Source organism: Muscardinus avellanarius, assembly GCF_963383645.1.
Source record: "Muscardinus avellanarius genome assembly, chromosome: 7".
Classification (NCBI taxonomy): Eukaryota; Metazoa; Chordata; class Mammalia; order Rodentia; family Gliridae; genus Muscardinus; species Muscardinus avellanarius.
The window spans coordinates 88,593,029-88,608,882 of NC_137793.1; the positions used below are offsets into that span (position 1 = coordinate 88,593,029).

Sequence of the window (15,854 nt, forward strand, 5' to 3'; positions counted from 1 at the left end):
GGAATATTTTGCCTTTGCTCTTATTTTGGGTGGTACCATGAGTCAGCCCTATGTAGTATTAGTCAAATATGAGATGACACCCCAGGCCCAGCTGCCTGCCTCACCCTGCAGGGTGAGCCCTGCCTCGCTCCCTGCCGCAGCGAGCCACCGCAAACACTGACCTATGTTGGTAAGCTGGCCCTTTGCGCTCAAGGACATGGAGAGGGCAGGGGGGGAAGGCAGCTCTGACTGGTCGTCGGATTCGGGCAGCCCACCAATGGTATGGGAGTGCCGCCTTTCCTTGTTCTCCTCCTGGGACTGAAGCTGGTACCTGTAGAAGGCAGCAGAAGAACTCAGACTGGGCAACTGCAAAGGGATAGCAGAAGCTTGTTTGGTATGGGGGATGTCTGATCTAGGCTGGAGCCAGGTCACTGAGAGTCAGATAAAAAGAAGGGGAGCAGCCAGGGCTGCCTGAGAAGGTGGTCACCCAGCATCCTCCCCAGGTCTTCAGAGGGCACTAAGGACTAGCAGGTTCTCCGAAGAGCTCTTGAGGTAGGGGCAGGAAGGATGGAAGAGGCATTTTAACTTCCCCGAGCAGGACAGGGCTCTCTGATGTCACACAGGCTTTCCGGTTACAGGAGTCCCTAGCTGAGCAATCAGTGTCATCCTAACAGTAGAGGACCACAGAGTGGCTCCAGAGCCATAGTGTGAGGGAGAAAAATTAGAGGAAGTTCATCACAGGCTGACATAGGTAAGCAGACGATTCCCATGTGCAAACTCATTTTTCCACTGTCACCAAAGACCACTCACTGTAAAAGTTGACTCGCATGATGATAAGCTTGGGCAGGGTGCTGGATGGCATTTGTATAGGACTACATACAAATGATTTAGCTCAAAGGGCTGCTAAATTCATGCACAGGGACTGGACAGGTCAAGTTAGACCAGGAGCCCCAAGTATAGGAAAGAAAAACACATTTAAGGATTACCTGAGCCCTTTCTTGGGAAGGGTGTTCCGATCCCGCTGATTACTGTGAAGGTTAAAAAAGAGAGAGAAGTGTGTGAGTCCATTTTAGAAACTAGGTGTGAGAAAGCAGACTTTGGATACAGGACACCACACTATGAGACCCTTCATCTCTAGAAACAGAATAAGACGGTCACAGCCAAGTTCTTGGCTTATAACTTGGAAAATTTATCTGAAATGCTTACTGTTTTTCTCTAATTAGGAATTAACTAGAAAGATAACACAGTAGGATAAAACATAATAGAAGTGATTTTTGACTAGGAAGCAAAAACTTCAGATGATAGGTTAAACTAATTATGAGATCTAGGATAAGTCATTAACTTTTTATTTTTTATTTTTATTTTTGTACGTGTTACTAGGAATCAAACTCAGGGGCATTCTACCTACAAGCTACACCAGCAGCCCAATTTCATTTTTGTTTTTAAACAGGGTCTTATCCAGGCTTGGTGGCGCATGCTTGTAATCCCAGCATTCAGGAGGTGGAGACCAGAGGATCACGGTTCACGGACAGTCTCAGCTACTTAGTGACGCCTTTTGCAACTCAGTGAGACCCTGTTTCACAAAATAAAAAGACTAAAAAATAGGGCTGGGAGTGTATCTCAGGGGTAAAATACCCCTGGGTTCCATCCCCAGTACTGCAAACAAACAAACAAACAAACAAACAAACAAACAAACAAACAAACATAAACAGGGTCTTGCTAGATTACCCAAAGTCTTGCTACTTGCTAAGGCTTGAACCTGTGATACTCCTGACTCAGCCTCCCAAGTACTGAGATCGATTACAGACTCCCAAGTACTAGGATTATAGCATACCACAACCAGTTCATTTATTTTTTGTGCACTGGTTTTCCTATTTTAAAAATGAGATTTAAAACAAAAAAGCCCTATCTATCTCATGGAGTTGTTGTAAAGCAAAAGAAATTGCTTAAAATATGTGAAAAAGTTGTGGGTGTCTTTTTTGTTTTGTTTTGTGGTACTGGGAATTGAGCCCAAGGCCATTCTATCCCCAGTCCTCCTGTCTCGGCCCCCTAAGTACTGGGATCCCTGGTGTTTAACACCACATCCAACTGTGAAAGCTTTGAGTTTCAAATACAGGATGGTATTGATAATGGTCAAATGATCTAGAGGCACAGAGGCTCAGGCTCAGCTCTCTCTGCCCACCTACCTGTCCAACTGTCCGGCCCTGGGGCTTCCGCTCCAGGTCAGCTCTTCTGACTCTTCCTCTGCGGGAGCAGCGGGGGCAGCAGGCGGGGTGGGGATGGGAGAACTGCTGGGGAAGGCACTGGGCAGGCTCATTGGCATCTGGAGGGACTCCATGCTCCTGTGCAGGCCTGAGAGTTTGGGGTACATGCGGGTCTCCTTTGGGACACTGAAACCACTCATTAGCTCCAGGCCCTGGGAGAAGCTGGCTGAGTTAATATTGAGGATGGGTGCTGGACTGGGGGTGAAGCAAGAAGGGAGAGGGCCCCCACTTGCTGAGCTTGTGGCATGCAGATCTGGGACCTTTGCAGCATGGGTGTCGCTGGACGATGGGAGATCCAGACTGTTGGAGTTGACTTTGTCTAGATTGGCTAGGGAGGGTGGCTTGACAAAGCTCTTAGCTGTGGCCCTGAGAGAAGTGGAGATAAAAGAAAATATTTAGAATAACGGAACATAGAGCAACGGACTATCTTCTCTCCTTTTCTTGTTCCCTGATTAATTGGCTAAAAAGCAGAGGCTTATCTTAATGCTGCTGAGAAGTCAGTTGGAAGGAAATCCCATAACTGACTTAAGGCTCCTTCAGATAGATATATGTATGTATGTATTTATTTATTTATTTATTTATTTATTTATTTATTATTTATTTATTTTGGTAGTGGGGATTGAGCCCAGAGGCAGTCTACCTGGGAGCCTCTCACTCCTATTTTATTTTTTATTTTGAAACAAGGTCTCACTAATTTGCAGAGGGCCTTGCTAAGTTGCTGAGGCTGAGGCTGGCTGCAAACCTGCGATCCTCCTGACTCAGCCTACCAAGTACTGGGGTGACAGGCATGCACCAGCACACCCAGCTCTTTAATTTTTTTTTTTCTTTGCATTGCTGGGGATTAAACCTAGGGCTTCACACATGCTAGGCAAGCACTCTACCTCTGAGTTACATCCCTAGACCATCTTCAGTCTTTACAAGGGAGGCAATACATGCACATGGGAAACACAAATGAATTTATATACAAAAGGCTATGTATAAATAAGCATAGTAAAAACAGTCTGAATAAATGTGGAAGGCAGGTTATGTTGGTAAGAAAATAGCATAAGCAAAGAGAATTTAAATATAGATTTTTTTTTTTTTTTTTTTTTTTTGCGGTACTGGGGATTGAACCCAGGAGCATTCTACCTCTGAGCTACACATCCGGCCCTATTTTTTATTCTTTTATATTGAAACAGTGTCTCACTAAGTTGCAGAGGGCCTCATAAATAGCTGAGGCTGGCCACAAACTCATGATCCTCCTGTCTCAGCCTCCCAAGTACTGGGAATTATAAGCATGCACCACCACGCCCAGCTTGAATATAGTTTTGAAAGAGGGAAAATAAACGTGGTGTAACAGGGAGGGGAGGGAAATGCCCATGCAAGGCCTAGGGACAGAAGTAGCCAGGCCATGCCACACTTAATCTAAGAAGGGCAGAAATATGCAAAAGCCAACAGGCACGGAGGACCCTGCGTGGCGTGGGTACCTGAGAGGGGTTGGCGGCAGCTCTGCTAACTTGGTGGCTGGGGCGTGACTCGCTTGGTTCTTGGGCGTACTCTCTGGGGAGCCAATGCTCTTCAGGGAGATGCTGTCTGCGTCCAGGGCTACTGCCTTGGCTTTGGCCTTTTCCTTTTCCCGGTCTGTCTGGTTGACAGGGGCAGGCGTGGCCCGAGCACTGGCAACTTTGGAGGGCTCCTTCAGCCTGGTGGGTGTAAGGCCCCCCTGCTTGGTACTGAGGAGGCTGGGGTCGATGCTGCTGCTGACGGGGCGGGGTCCACCCCGCCCACCAGTCACACTCATAGAACTGGACTTGGCTGGCCGGGGTAGGCTGCGGTACTGGATATTGGACCGGGCTCCAGGAGCCAAGAATCCGGGCTCCACGCTATTGGACACATCCAGGCTAGTTTTGCGTCCATTTACAGGCTTGACAGGGATGCCTGAGGACTTCTGGATCTTGCTGAGAGTGGCTGAACTGCCGGTCTGCATGACCGTGGCTGTGCCTGTGGCCGGAGGAGGCTTCTTGTAGCCAAAGGAGCCCGAGGTGGAGGGGCGGGCGATGCCCGAGGGAGGCTTCTTGGCATCACTCAGGCGGTCTCGGCCGGCGTCAGAAGAGGAGCGCTGCAGCCCAGTGTTCTTCACTGCAAGCTTGCCCTTGTCTGTAGCTTTGCCTGCAAGAGGGGAAGGGATATGGGGTAAGAGAAGCTGACACTGACAGATAACTTCAAAATAATTTTCTTTCCCCATGTGAGGAAAGGGGGCACTGTCAATATATTGCAGAATTTTAGAGGCCCAAAATGGGTAGGCAGACCCTGAAAAAGCTGTCAACTTTAGGGTTTTGGGTGGGAGCAGTGGGGAGGCTAGGATTCTTTTTTTCTTTCTTTTAAACTCCCAGAGTAGGATAGTTTATTTTGGCCAAAATGGCAGAGGCAGAGGCAATTATAAAGATGACTAAGAAGGAAGGGTATCTCATCATTCACAAAGGAAGGGGGGTAAAGGAGGGAAGCAAGGGAGTAAGGCAATGTTTGCCAGTCATCATAGATGAAAGGGAAATGTTGATTAAGGCTAAAAGTGATCCAAGGCCAGTGATAGTGCATGCCTGTCACCCCAGGACTTGGGAGGCTGATACAGGAGGATCTCAGTTTCAAGGGCAGTCTCAGCCACTTGGCAAGATCCCCAGTAACTTAGCGAGACCATGTTTCAAAATGAATAAAATAAAATAGGGCTGGGTGTAACTTCAGAGGTAGAATGCTAGAATGCCCCTGGTTCAACACCCAGTATCACAAAATGCATGAATGAATGAATGAATGAATGAATGGGGCTAGGAGGGTAACTTAGAGGTAGAATGCCCCAGGTTCAACACCCAGTATCAAAAACAAACAAACAAACAATAAAACAAAACAAAACAAAAAACCAAAAGGTGAGTGAAGGGACCAAGTTTGGGAGCAGTTTTATAATTCTCTTGCTGTTTCCATTTTATTTCTTGTTTTCTTGGGACCTCCCTGGGGTGTCGAGCAAGTGTCTGGTGAAGTACAAGGCTAAACGCCTTAGGAGAGGAAAGAAAGAAAGGGATAGCAAGTGTTTGGAAGGAGGTCAGATTAACCTCTGAACCTAACATCCTTTTTCTGCCTCCTTCCTAGCTCAGAGGACTGTCTTGAAGATCACATGTGATAATGAACATTAAAGTACTATGCAAAGGTTTGCTATCATTGTATGGGTTAATGGTCATTAAGAAGAATAACCAGCCCTGTGTGGTGGCACATACCTGTAATCTCAGAACTTGGAAAGCTGATACAGGAGGATCACAGGTTTGAGGACAGCCTTAGCAACTTAGTGAGGCCCTCAACAATTTAGAGAGGTCCTGTTCAAAAAATAAAATAAAATAAAATAGGGCTGGGGGTGTAGCTTAGAGGTATAATGTCCCTGAGTTCACTCTCTAGTACCTCAGAAATAAATAAATGAAAGAAAGAAAGAAAGAATAAATAAATAACCAAAGAGATGGCTCTTCACCCTTGTCCCTTCCTTGATTCCAGGCTTACCTGCAACCTTGAGGGCACTCTGGGCTGTATGAGTGATAGGGGAAGTGACAGCCACTGGTGGGGTCTTGCCCTTCTTCAAGGAGCCAGGGTGTCCCAGGCTGATGGGCTTTTTCAGTTCTCCACCTTTGGATGAATCGTCGCAGCTCTCCGGCCGCTCTCTCCGCCACTTAGAAGTCCCAGGTTCCATCTTCAGGCTGCCACTGTCGTACTCCAGCTTCTTGGGAGCCTTCTCCTCCGATTCACTAAACCAGCTCAGCCCACTTTCTGCCAGAGAGCGCTTCTCTGAGTCTGTGCGTAGCTAAAGAGAAGAAAGGAAAAAAGGCAGAGTGTGATACTCATGTGGGAACAGGTGAATGGTTAGCTGAGGGGCTTTATTTGAGTTAAGTAGGTGGCCTTGCTCATCCCAAAGTACTGTTCAACCCAGGGGTTCTACTTATATCCCTAGGGTTCCAGAGAGAAGATATCACATCTATCTCTTGGTTTCTTTTTCTTCTCCAGTTGAAATGGCTATTATATGCATCACTCCAGATAGGTATGAGTGCAAAATATAGGCACTATACCAGCATCTAATATCAAGGGTGACTACTTGGAAACCTCAGTTGTTTTTTATTTTTTGTCTTGGGTTTTATTGCCAGATGTACAAAAGTGAGAACCAGTTCCACAGGGTGGGTGTGTATGTGCAAGTACATACAAGGGCATCGTCTAGTTTGCCCTGTGGTTCATCTCTGAATGTCTGTCTAGGTGTTTACAAATTCACATACCACTATTGTCGAGTTCCTGCGAGAGGCAGTGGGAGTCGTTGGGAGGGAGTTGAGTGAGGAGCTGGCGTTGAACTCTTCTGAGCTGAGGTTGTCCGAGGCATCACTGAGCCCGCTGCTGATGGAGCTGCTTTCATCCCAGCTGCAGAGCAGGAAAAGTAAGGGTTAGCAGTTGAAACAGAAGCCAAGCCAGGTGCGGTGGTGCACGCCTGTAATCCCAGCACTTGTGAGGCTGAGACAAGGAAGGTCACAGGTTGGAGGTCGACCTCAGCAACTTAGTGAGATCTTGCTTCAAAATAAAAAGCGGTGGGGTTGTGGAGGTGTAGCTTGGAGGTAGAACACTCCTGGGTTCAATTCCCAGTACCAAAAATAAAAATCAACCCCCCTCCAAAAAAAAAAAAAAAAAGCCCACATAAGAATTATAAGAATTCATATAATGGAAAAAAGACTCTATACCATTTTCCAAAAGAAGAAAGCTGGGAGATTAGTCTTGACTTTGCTAGTAATTTAAAGTATGACTTCAATTTCCTTGTAATTTGGTGATACTCAGTCGTGAAAGGAAGAGACTTTGTTGTTGTTTGACAAGAGAAGATGTTTTATCTCCTTAACAGGAAGGCATATTATAAATGAAGTAATTTTGAATGTATCTAATTATACAAACCAATTTCTTCTCCCTATAAACAGCTTTCCTCCTTGTAATTACCATATCCTTGTTCACTTTTAGATGTATTTTTCAGTTATCACCCTTGGTAAAATTTTCCATACCTGGTAACAAGGGCTGGGAAAGGATTTCTCTTTTCTAGAACCTTCCCACTACCATTTCTCATTCCTGCTCTATTTACGCAGTTCACCCATCCTGAGATCAGGTGCTGCTTCTAAACAGCATGTGTTGCTCTTCTGGTAAGTAAGCCAAACTTAAGATGCTATGGCCAGGCAGAAGCCCCAGATTTCTGCTGAATGGTTTTATTTCTCTACCAACGTTTTGGGATATCAAACTGTGGTATTGAGGAGTGACTGTTGTTTAACTTCTATATTGAAAGGACCCTGGTTCGTTTGCCAAGTGAACTTACCACAGCCTCCGTATCTTAGTAGCTTGGGGTCTCCAACCTTCCTTGCCTATCTCTCTTTTGGGTTTAACAGTTTTCATGGTTAGAAGTTTATTCTAAATGTGTAAACCAAATAGCTTCATCTGCCTGGTGCTGTGGTACATGCTTATAATCCCAGTGACTAGGGAAACTGAGGAAAGAGGATTGCAAATTTGAAGCCATCCTGGGAAACTTAATGAGACCCTTCTTAAAATACAACAAAACAGGTGAGAATGTAGCTCAGTGGTAGAGAACCCCTGGGTTCAACCCACAGCATTGCACAAGACAAAACAAAACCAACCAACCAACCAAACATACCCTTCTTTGCCTGTGCACCATTTTATTCTTATTCCAGCTCACATCACTATTTTCTAAGCCCAAATTCTGTCTCCGAGACCCTTTCTCCAAAGGCCCTGTTTTCCAAGTCCTTCCCAATTTCTCTGGACCCTAAAAAGTTCTGCAGCCTTCCCTCCAGTTTGAGCTCCTGAATTGAATATCATAAGGAGTACCATAAGCCTGGTGCACATAAATCAATGTTTGTGATTGTAGAAATTAATCTCTAAATCCTTGTATCTGTGTTTAGAGTAGATCTGTTTATCAGCTTCGCGTGTGTACAAGGTCTAAAGAGGCTGGAGATTTTTTTGTGTGAATTAGTTGGTATTTGGAAATTTCTTCCTTTTTGATTTATTTTGAGTTTCAAATCATGGAACAAAAATCAAACATATAAGTCATCTAAGTGCCTGGCCCAGATTTCAGCTGGCCTCCCTCTAATTCATGTGCTGGGAATAGGAGAGTGGGTGGTTTGGACACTTGGCTTAGTTGCTCTGTAGTGATTTATCCAAATACACTGAGAAAGAGCAAAGAAAGCATGGGGATTAGGACACACTACAGAGTTACTTAAATTTTATTACTATGAAATATAGCCATTATTAAATGGCAGCCCTTCCCCCTCCCCGTGACATATATTAAATCTCTCTTTTGTCCGGGGCTAAGATGATGCATCCCTCATTTTGTACAAAAAGGATACCAAGTAAAGATCAATGCCGATTTTATGATCCTATCAGCTTGTCTGGGTCAAGATAAGATCTCTGGCAGGCAAACAAACAAACTATTCACAGCCTGTTCTCTTAGGTCAGGCACAGAGGAAGCCTGTAGCACTGAATCTTTCATATGAGATTAATTATTGGTAATCAAGGTCTTGGAGCAGAGAAAGCTCTTATGGAAGGGCTCTTGCAAAAGGAGGGCTGCTGCAGTTCGGAAATCCAAAAGAAACCTTCCTTTGCCCTACATTATGGCAAGCCCAGTACTGAAATGGAGCGGGGAGTTCATCCTCACTGAAATGGAGTGGGGAGTTTATCTTCTAGGAGAGAGTTCAGGCCCTCCTTGCCCAGAGATATTCCGTCTAAGTTCTTTTCCTACTTAAGAAAGTATAAGCCTAAAATTATCAGGAAAGATTGACTTGATGATTTACAAAGATTTACTGGCAAAATTTCTTTCCAGATTATCAACAAAAGAAAATTTCTGTTGTCATTCCCTAAGGGTTAGGCATTTCCAGTGGAGATGCTCCACTGGGGAAAGCTTATTTCCTTTCTTAATAAACAAACAAACAAACAAACAAAAATAGCCAGGTGTCATGGCACATGCTTGTAATCCCAGTACTTTGGAGGTTGAGACAGGAGGACTGCAAGTTTTAGACAGCCTCAGAGACTTGGTGAGACCCTCTTTCAAGATAAAGAATAAAATAGAACTAGGTGGGGGTGAGTAGCTCAGAAGTAGAATGTCCCTAGGCTTTATTTCCAGGAGAGAGAGGAGAGAGAGGAGAGAGAGAGAGAGAGAGAGATAGAGAGAGAGAGGAAATAATGCAATTAATAGTGAAGACATAAATACAGAAAGGAAAATGGCCCTTTCTACCTTGTCATTTGTACTTTTTTTTTTCCAGTACTGGGGATAGAACCCGGGGGCATTCTACCTCTGAGCTACATCCCCCAGACCTATTTTTTATTCTTTATTTTGAAACAGGGTCTCACTGAGTTGCAAAGGGCCTCATTAAGTAACTGAGGCTGTCCATGAATCCAGATCCTCCTGTCTCAGCCTCCCAAATGCTAGAATTACAAGCATGTGCCACTATGCCCGGCTTCATTTGTACTTTCTTTCTCCTCTTTTCTTTCTCTTTTTTGTGGCACTGGGGATTGAAACTAGGGGTATTCTACCTTCAAGTAGGGACTCCCCAGCCCTTTAAAATTTTTTTTCTTTGAAACAGGGTCTGACTAGGTTGCTAAGAGTCTTGATAAGTTGTTGAGGCTAGTCTCAAACCTGCAATCCTCCTGTGCCAGCTTGCCAAGTACTGGGATTACAGATGTGTGCCATTATTTTGACTCCCAAGAAAATCACTGTTAACAGTTTCTTGTGCTTCCTTCAAAGATGCACATCTCTGTCTTCAAGCTATTGCTCTCTGCATCTGCTGAGGAGCTGACTTTATCCTTGGAGATTCTACCTGCCTTAAGTTGGAACTTCAGTCTTTCTCTTTGTTGGTTTACTGCCTTGTTTTAGTGAAATGCTTCTTCCTGAGAAGGGATTTTTTGGAAGCAAACTTTGTAAGACCAAATGTCCCCATTATATCTTTACATGTGAGATTTTGGATAGGTATGGAACCCTATCAATCTCTTCTAGAATTAAAGGCATTGTTCCACTGTCTAGCTTCTATTGTTGGCATCCTAATTCCTTAGGCTTAATGCAACCTGTTTCTCTGTTTCCTATCTGGAATTTTTAGCATCTTTTATGGTCCTGAAATATCATTAATTATGTGTCTTGAGTTGGTACCCTATCTAGAAGCTCATGACCTTCAGTTCTTGGAAATTTTCTCAAAAATTTTTTTATAATTTTCTCCTTTTCATTTTGTAGTTCTCTCTTCTAGAATATTTACCAAATGGCACCCTGAGTTCCTTGCTTTTGTCTCATATCTCAGCACCCCCTTTTAATCTACTTTTTGGGCAGTGACCTAAATTTAATCTTCCATCCATCCCCTTCTATCTCCTTCATTAAGTTTTACATTTCTGTCTTTTTTTTTTTTTTTGTAATTGTGCTGGGGATTGAACCCAGAGACACTCTATCCCAGCCCTATTTTATTATTATTTTTTATTTGGAAACAGAGTCTCACTAAATTGTTGAGAGCCTTACTAAGTTGTTGCGTCTGGCTTTGAACCTGTGATCCTCCTGTCTCAACCTCTCAAGTACTAGGATTACAGGCATGCACCATCACACTCAGCTTGTTATTGTATTTTTTTAAGTTGCCATGGGTTGTTTATTTTTTAAAAATAGCATATCATTTTTTCCCTCTTTTTCTTTCTCATGTCCCCCTGTCCTAGCACTGAGGATTGAACCCAGGGCCTTGAGCATGGTAAGCAAGTGCTCTACCACTGAGCCACAATTCATCAGCTAATGCCCATTTATTTAATGCTGAGGTAATAATCTCACTAAATTGCCCAGGCTGGGATGCAACTTGTGATCCTCCTGTCTCAGCCTTCTGAGTTACTGGGATTACAGGCATTCACCACTGCTCCCAGCTTCATTCTCTCTAAAAGTAGACAATTTCTTCTCTCAACTCTCAGAGGCACTCACTCATTCATTCATTTGGAAGGGCAGGTTTGTGCTTTTTTCTTTTCTTTAGAGTTTCTGGTTCCATGTTCCTCTGTTTTGTTTGCTGTGCTGAGACTTTCATGTCATATACATTCTCATATGTCTAGTGATACTTGACTGTCAGCTCAGATATAAAAAAGGGGCACTTGGTTATTCCGAAGCTCCATGCACACAGCATAAATAGGACTTGCTAACGATGGCTTCAGGACAGGGAGATGTGATTGGGCTGATTCGTTTAGGTGGTTTTCTTTTGGGTTGGTCACATTTCCTAGAGAGGAATCTTACAGACTCCTACCAAGGGCTTAAGACCAGCATCTAGGATCCGAGTTGGAGAAGGAGCCTGGAGGTTTTGCCATTCCATATGGGAAGTTTTATTTATTCCCCCTTATTTTTGGCTCCACATCTATACCCTGATTTGTGCCAGGAATGTGTTAGTTTACCAGTCCAGATAACACCAATTTTACTTACCAGTCTTCTGGTGATGAAGGGGAAAAGGTAGTTGCCCAACTGGGAGCAGTTGAAGGAGAGAATCTGAACATCTGTTTCTTACACAGAATTTCAACCAGTTCTCCTACTTTTGGTTTTATCTCCACTTTTACTAACTTTTTTTTTTTTTTTTTTGGTGGTACTGGGGTTCCTGGAAGCCCTTCTACCTCCGGGCTACACTCCCAGACCTATTTTATATTTTTTTATTTGGAAACAGGGTCTCTTAAGCCAGGGAGGCTGGTTCCGAATTAGCGAGATCCTCCTGTCTCCGCCTCCCAAGCGTGGGGATTACAAGCGTGTGCCACCACACCTGGCTTACTAATTTACATTTTCGATAGCACCAATCACTAAGTTTTTGAGGGTTCTAGAGTGCAAACAATGTTGCTGCCATCTTCCCTCACTGCTGGCTTAGGACTCAGCTTTAAGTCTGATACATCAGTTCAGCATTCTTATTTTTATTTATTTATTTTATTTTTGGTGGTACTGGGGTTCCTGGAAGCCCTTCTACCTCCTGGGCTACATTCCCAGACCTTTTTTTTTTTTTTTTTTTGGAAACAGGGTCTCCTAAGCCAGTGCGCGCAGCTGGCTTCGAACCTGCGCGATCCTCCTGTCTCCGCCTCCCAAGCGCGGGGATTACAAGCGTGCACCACCATGCCTGGCTAGCATTCTTATTTTTAGCATCCCCAAATCTCATCGCTATTATCCCTATTCTTTGTCCTTGTGGTTTTATGATAAGATAAAAAAAGTCTTTATTGTCATTTTACTCTGCGGTATTTGCAAACTATATTAAACTAATTTATCAGCAATAAAATGCTCCCAGATGATATTTAACAAAGTTTTCTCTTTTGTATAAAATAGACTTCAAATGGAGTGAGGAGACCTGAGATTTGGAGTTCTAAAATCAAAGCAGGCAGAGGCAGAAGAAACCATATAGAATTTTTTCCCCTTCCCTTCCCTTCAGAGTAAATGCCTAGCCATTCAAGATAGCAGGGAAAGGGAAGGCAGCTTCAATATGGTGCATAAATGAATGAAAGAAAAAGGAGGGTAGGGCTCAGCGTTATGGAGGGTTATTGTATCTACTGCTGGGCAGAATTTCTGCATTCACTCTAAGCTGGATTTTGCTATCTCCTTCCCATTTCTCTCTGAATTTGTTTCTCACATGGATCTCAGAGGGAGACAAGAGACTTGGGCAGCAATGAGCGAGGCCTGAACCATTGGGACGTGGAAACAGTAAGGAACTCAGAGACCTTAATATTCTCTTATAATTGAATCTCTTCCTAAATCTAAACCACTACCACTAACAAGCAACCCATGTATAAGAAAATGAAAGTTTTCATTCTGGGAGAGTTCATATAAGAACAATGATGCTTTATCATATTTGTCTACCTTCAGCATAAAAGAGGAGATGAGTCTGAATATGAGAGGTTAGGTCAAATAAACAGGACAATGGATATGAAGACCTTTGTCAGTGGTTATTTCTAGAGTGCCGAAACAGAGGTAAATTAAAGGTGTGTGTGTGTACTAATGATTGAACTCGGGCATGCTATCTCTGAGCTAAATTAGCCTGTATATATGTATGTATGTATGTATGTATGTATGTATGTATGTATGTACGTACGTACGTACTAGGGATTGAACCCAGAGGCATTCTATCTCTGAGCTATACCCTCAGCCCTATTTAACTACTTAACTATTTATTTATTTATTTATTTATTTATTTATTTATTTATTTATTTTTGTGGTACCGGAGGTGGAACTCAGGGGCTTTTCTACCTCCGGGCTATGCTCCCAGACCTATTTATACTTTATTTATTTGGAAACAGGGTCTCACTAAGTTGCTGAGAGCCTCATTAAGTAGCTGAGGCTGGCTTCAAACCTGTGCGATCCTCCTGTCTCAGCCTCCCAAGTGCTGGGATTACAAGCACGCGCCATCACGCTGGCTAACTTTTTATTTTGAAACACCGTCTCACTAAGTTTCAGAGGGCCTCAGTAAGTTGTTGGGGCTGGCCAGGAACCTCTCTGATCCTCCTGTCTCGCCTCCTAGGTACTAAGATTGCAAGCATGCACTGCCACGCCCAGCCTTATTTTATTTATTTATTTATTTATTTATTTATTTATTTATTTTTTTGGTGGTACTGGGGTTCCTGGAAGCCCTTGTACCTCCGGGCTACACTCCCAGACCTATTTTTACATTTTTATTTGGAAACAGGGTCTCCTAAGCCAGCGCGCGGGGCTGGCTTCGAACCTGCGCGATCCTCCTGTTTCTGCCTCCCAAGCGCGGGGATTACAAGCGTGCGCCACCACGCCCGGCTATTTATTTATTTTTGAAACAGGGTCTCACTATGCTGTGAAGGGCCTCACTAAGTTCCCGAGGCTGGCCAGGAACCCATGATCCTCCTGCTTCAGCCTCTCAAGTTCTTGGATTACAAGTGTGTACCACCATGCCCAGCAAGATTAAAGAATTTTCTCCACAGGATAAACATTTTCTCATTTACTGTTCTTATATTCCTCAATCTTCCCTCCAAAATTTATAATTCTTATTTCCTATTTTCACAAAAAGCATCCTTTCTTTTTTCTGTTGCTTGCTCAGAAACTTAAGTATGCCTTCAATGTTTTTTCTTTACTCCCCTCATTAAGAATTCTCACTATCTCTTCCCTTTCATTTTCCATTTTTGCTCTGGTTCAGCGCTTTATCCTCTCACCTAAACTACTGTGAAAGCCTTTTTCTTTCCTTCCTCTTCCTTCCTTCCTTCCTTCCTTCCTTCCTTCCTTCCTTCCTTCCTTCCTTCCCTCCTTCCATTCCTGACCCTGTGAAATCCCTCTTATTGGTCCTACTTGATTGATCTTCCTCCCGCCAACATACACCAAATATTAGCAGAAGCCTAATTACCCCAAAGTGTAGCACTTAGCAAAATCTTCATTAATTCCTCATTGCTGATACCATAAAATAAAAATTCTACAGCTCACTGATCAAGATGTCCATGAGCCATCATTAATGTAGTGAATGATTACGAACACAGAACTCAGAGCCAGACTACCTGGTTTTAAGTCCTATTAATGCTGCTTAAGGTTAAATTCTCTTTCAATTGGGCAGACATTCCTGAAGCCCCTAATATTTATAAGGCACAGTGTCTTTTGCCATGGGCACGCAAATATGACTGCCTGTCCAGAATGAGCTTATAACCCAAAGGCAGAGAAAGAAGTATACTGAAAAATTACTAAGACAGAGATAGAGCCAACATTTATATGTCAGCACAGAGGTAAGAGTGATTTAGTTCTCCAACATAATCCAGAAATAAGATTCTGCCATGTCAGCACACTGATGAACATAATGCTCGTCCCCCTTTCTCCACGTTCACCCTCTTCTTTCTTCCTATGTCCCCTAGATTCCTCTTGGGTGACCAGCTCCTTTACCTAATCTCCTTCTAGAATCGAGGCCTGTAGGAAGAGCCAGTCCCGTCATTCCTGTGTGATGATCTGGGTGCTGCTCAAGATCCTGGAGTCCCTGGATTGCTATGGAGATTTGACATCAATGGACATGAGCCCTACTACCTATTTCACACAGGGACTTTGCCTTTCCTGGAGGCCCCCAATCAAATACCCAGTCTTCCATGGGGCTTCCCATGATCCTCCTTGTTCAAAGACACCTCACTCTTTTTTTCTGTCTCTACAGATGTATCCGTTCCACTGCCAGAGTATTCTGCCTTGAAATCTAATGATCATATGCACATCTTACTGGGCTCTTGCGCATTCTCTGTGCCCCTCATACAGTATCCACTCACTTGCAGACTGGAATTCCTAGCTTCTAATGAAACCAGAAATGCACCTCAGGGGAGAGGTTATAACTTCGGGGCAGCTATTTATACATTCTCCAAGAATGATTGTAATTTGTTTCTAAATAATCCTTGCTTCGGGGGGAATTTATAAACATTCTCTTTTTAGAGCTTTCAGTTCTCTGCTGATATCCTCTCTCTACTCAAGAACATAATTTGCCTTTTCTACAAGGTCTTTAAAAAGTTTTTAAAAGCCTTTCTCTGCTAATTCTAACATCTGGGGCACCTGTAGGTCTGCTTCTATTGACTATTTTTTCCTCTCGGTCCTCCATTTCTACTTCTCCCCAAGTTGTGTAA

General features: G+C 43.6%; 1 protein-coding gene across 8 annotated transcripts in view; it reads right to left on the reverse strand.

The window, feature by feature from the left end:
- NAV1 (neuron navigator 1) overlaps positions 1–15,854 on the reverse strand; it is a gene marked incomplete at both ends in the record, with an annotated part of 206,485 nt that overhangs the window by 34,691 nt on the left and 155,940 nt on the right. For all 8 annotated transcript variants that reach the window (XM_080699273.1, XM_080699274.1, XM_080699272.1 and 5 more), the window contains 6 exons: positions 162–310; positions 966–1,007; positions 2,166–2,609; positions 3,710–4,391; positions 5,748–6,057; positions 6,521–6,659. In XM_080699273.1, coding sequence (XP_080555399.1) covers positions 162–310; positions 966–1,007; positions 2,166–2,609; positions 3,710–4,391; positions 5,748–6,057; positions 6,521–6,659 — 1,766 coding nt within the window. The remainder of the gene's footprint in view (positions 1–161; positions 311–965; positions 1,008–2,165; positions 2,610–3,709; positions 4,392–5,747; positions 6,058–6,520; positions 6,660–15,854) is intronic.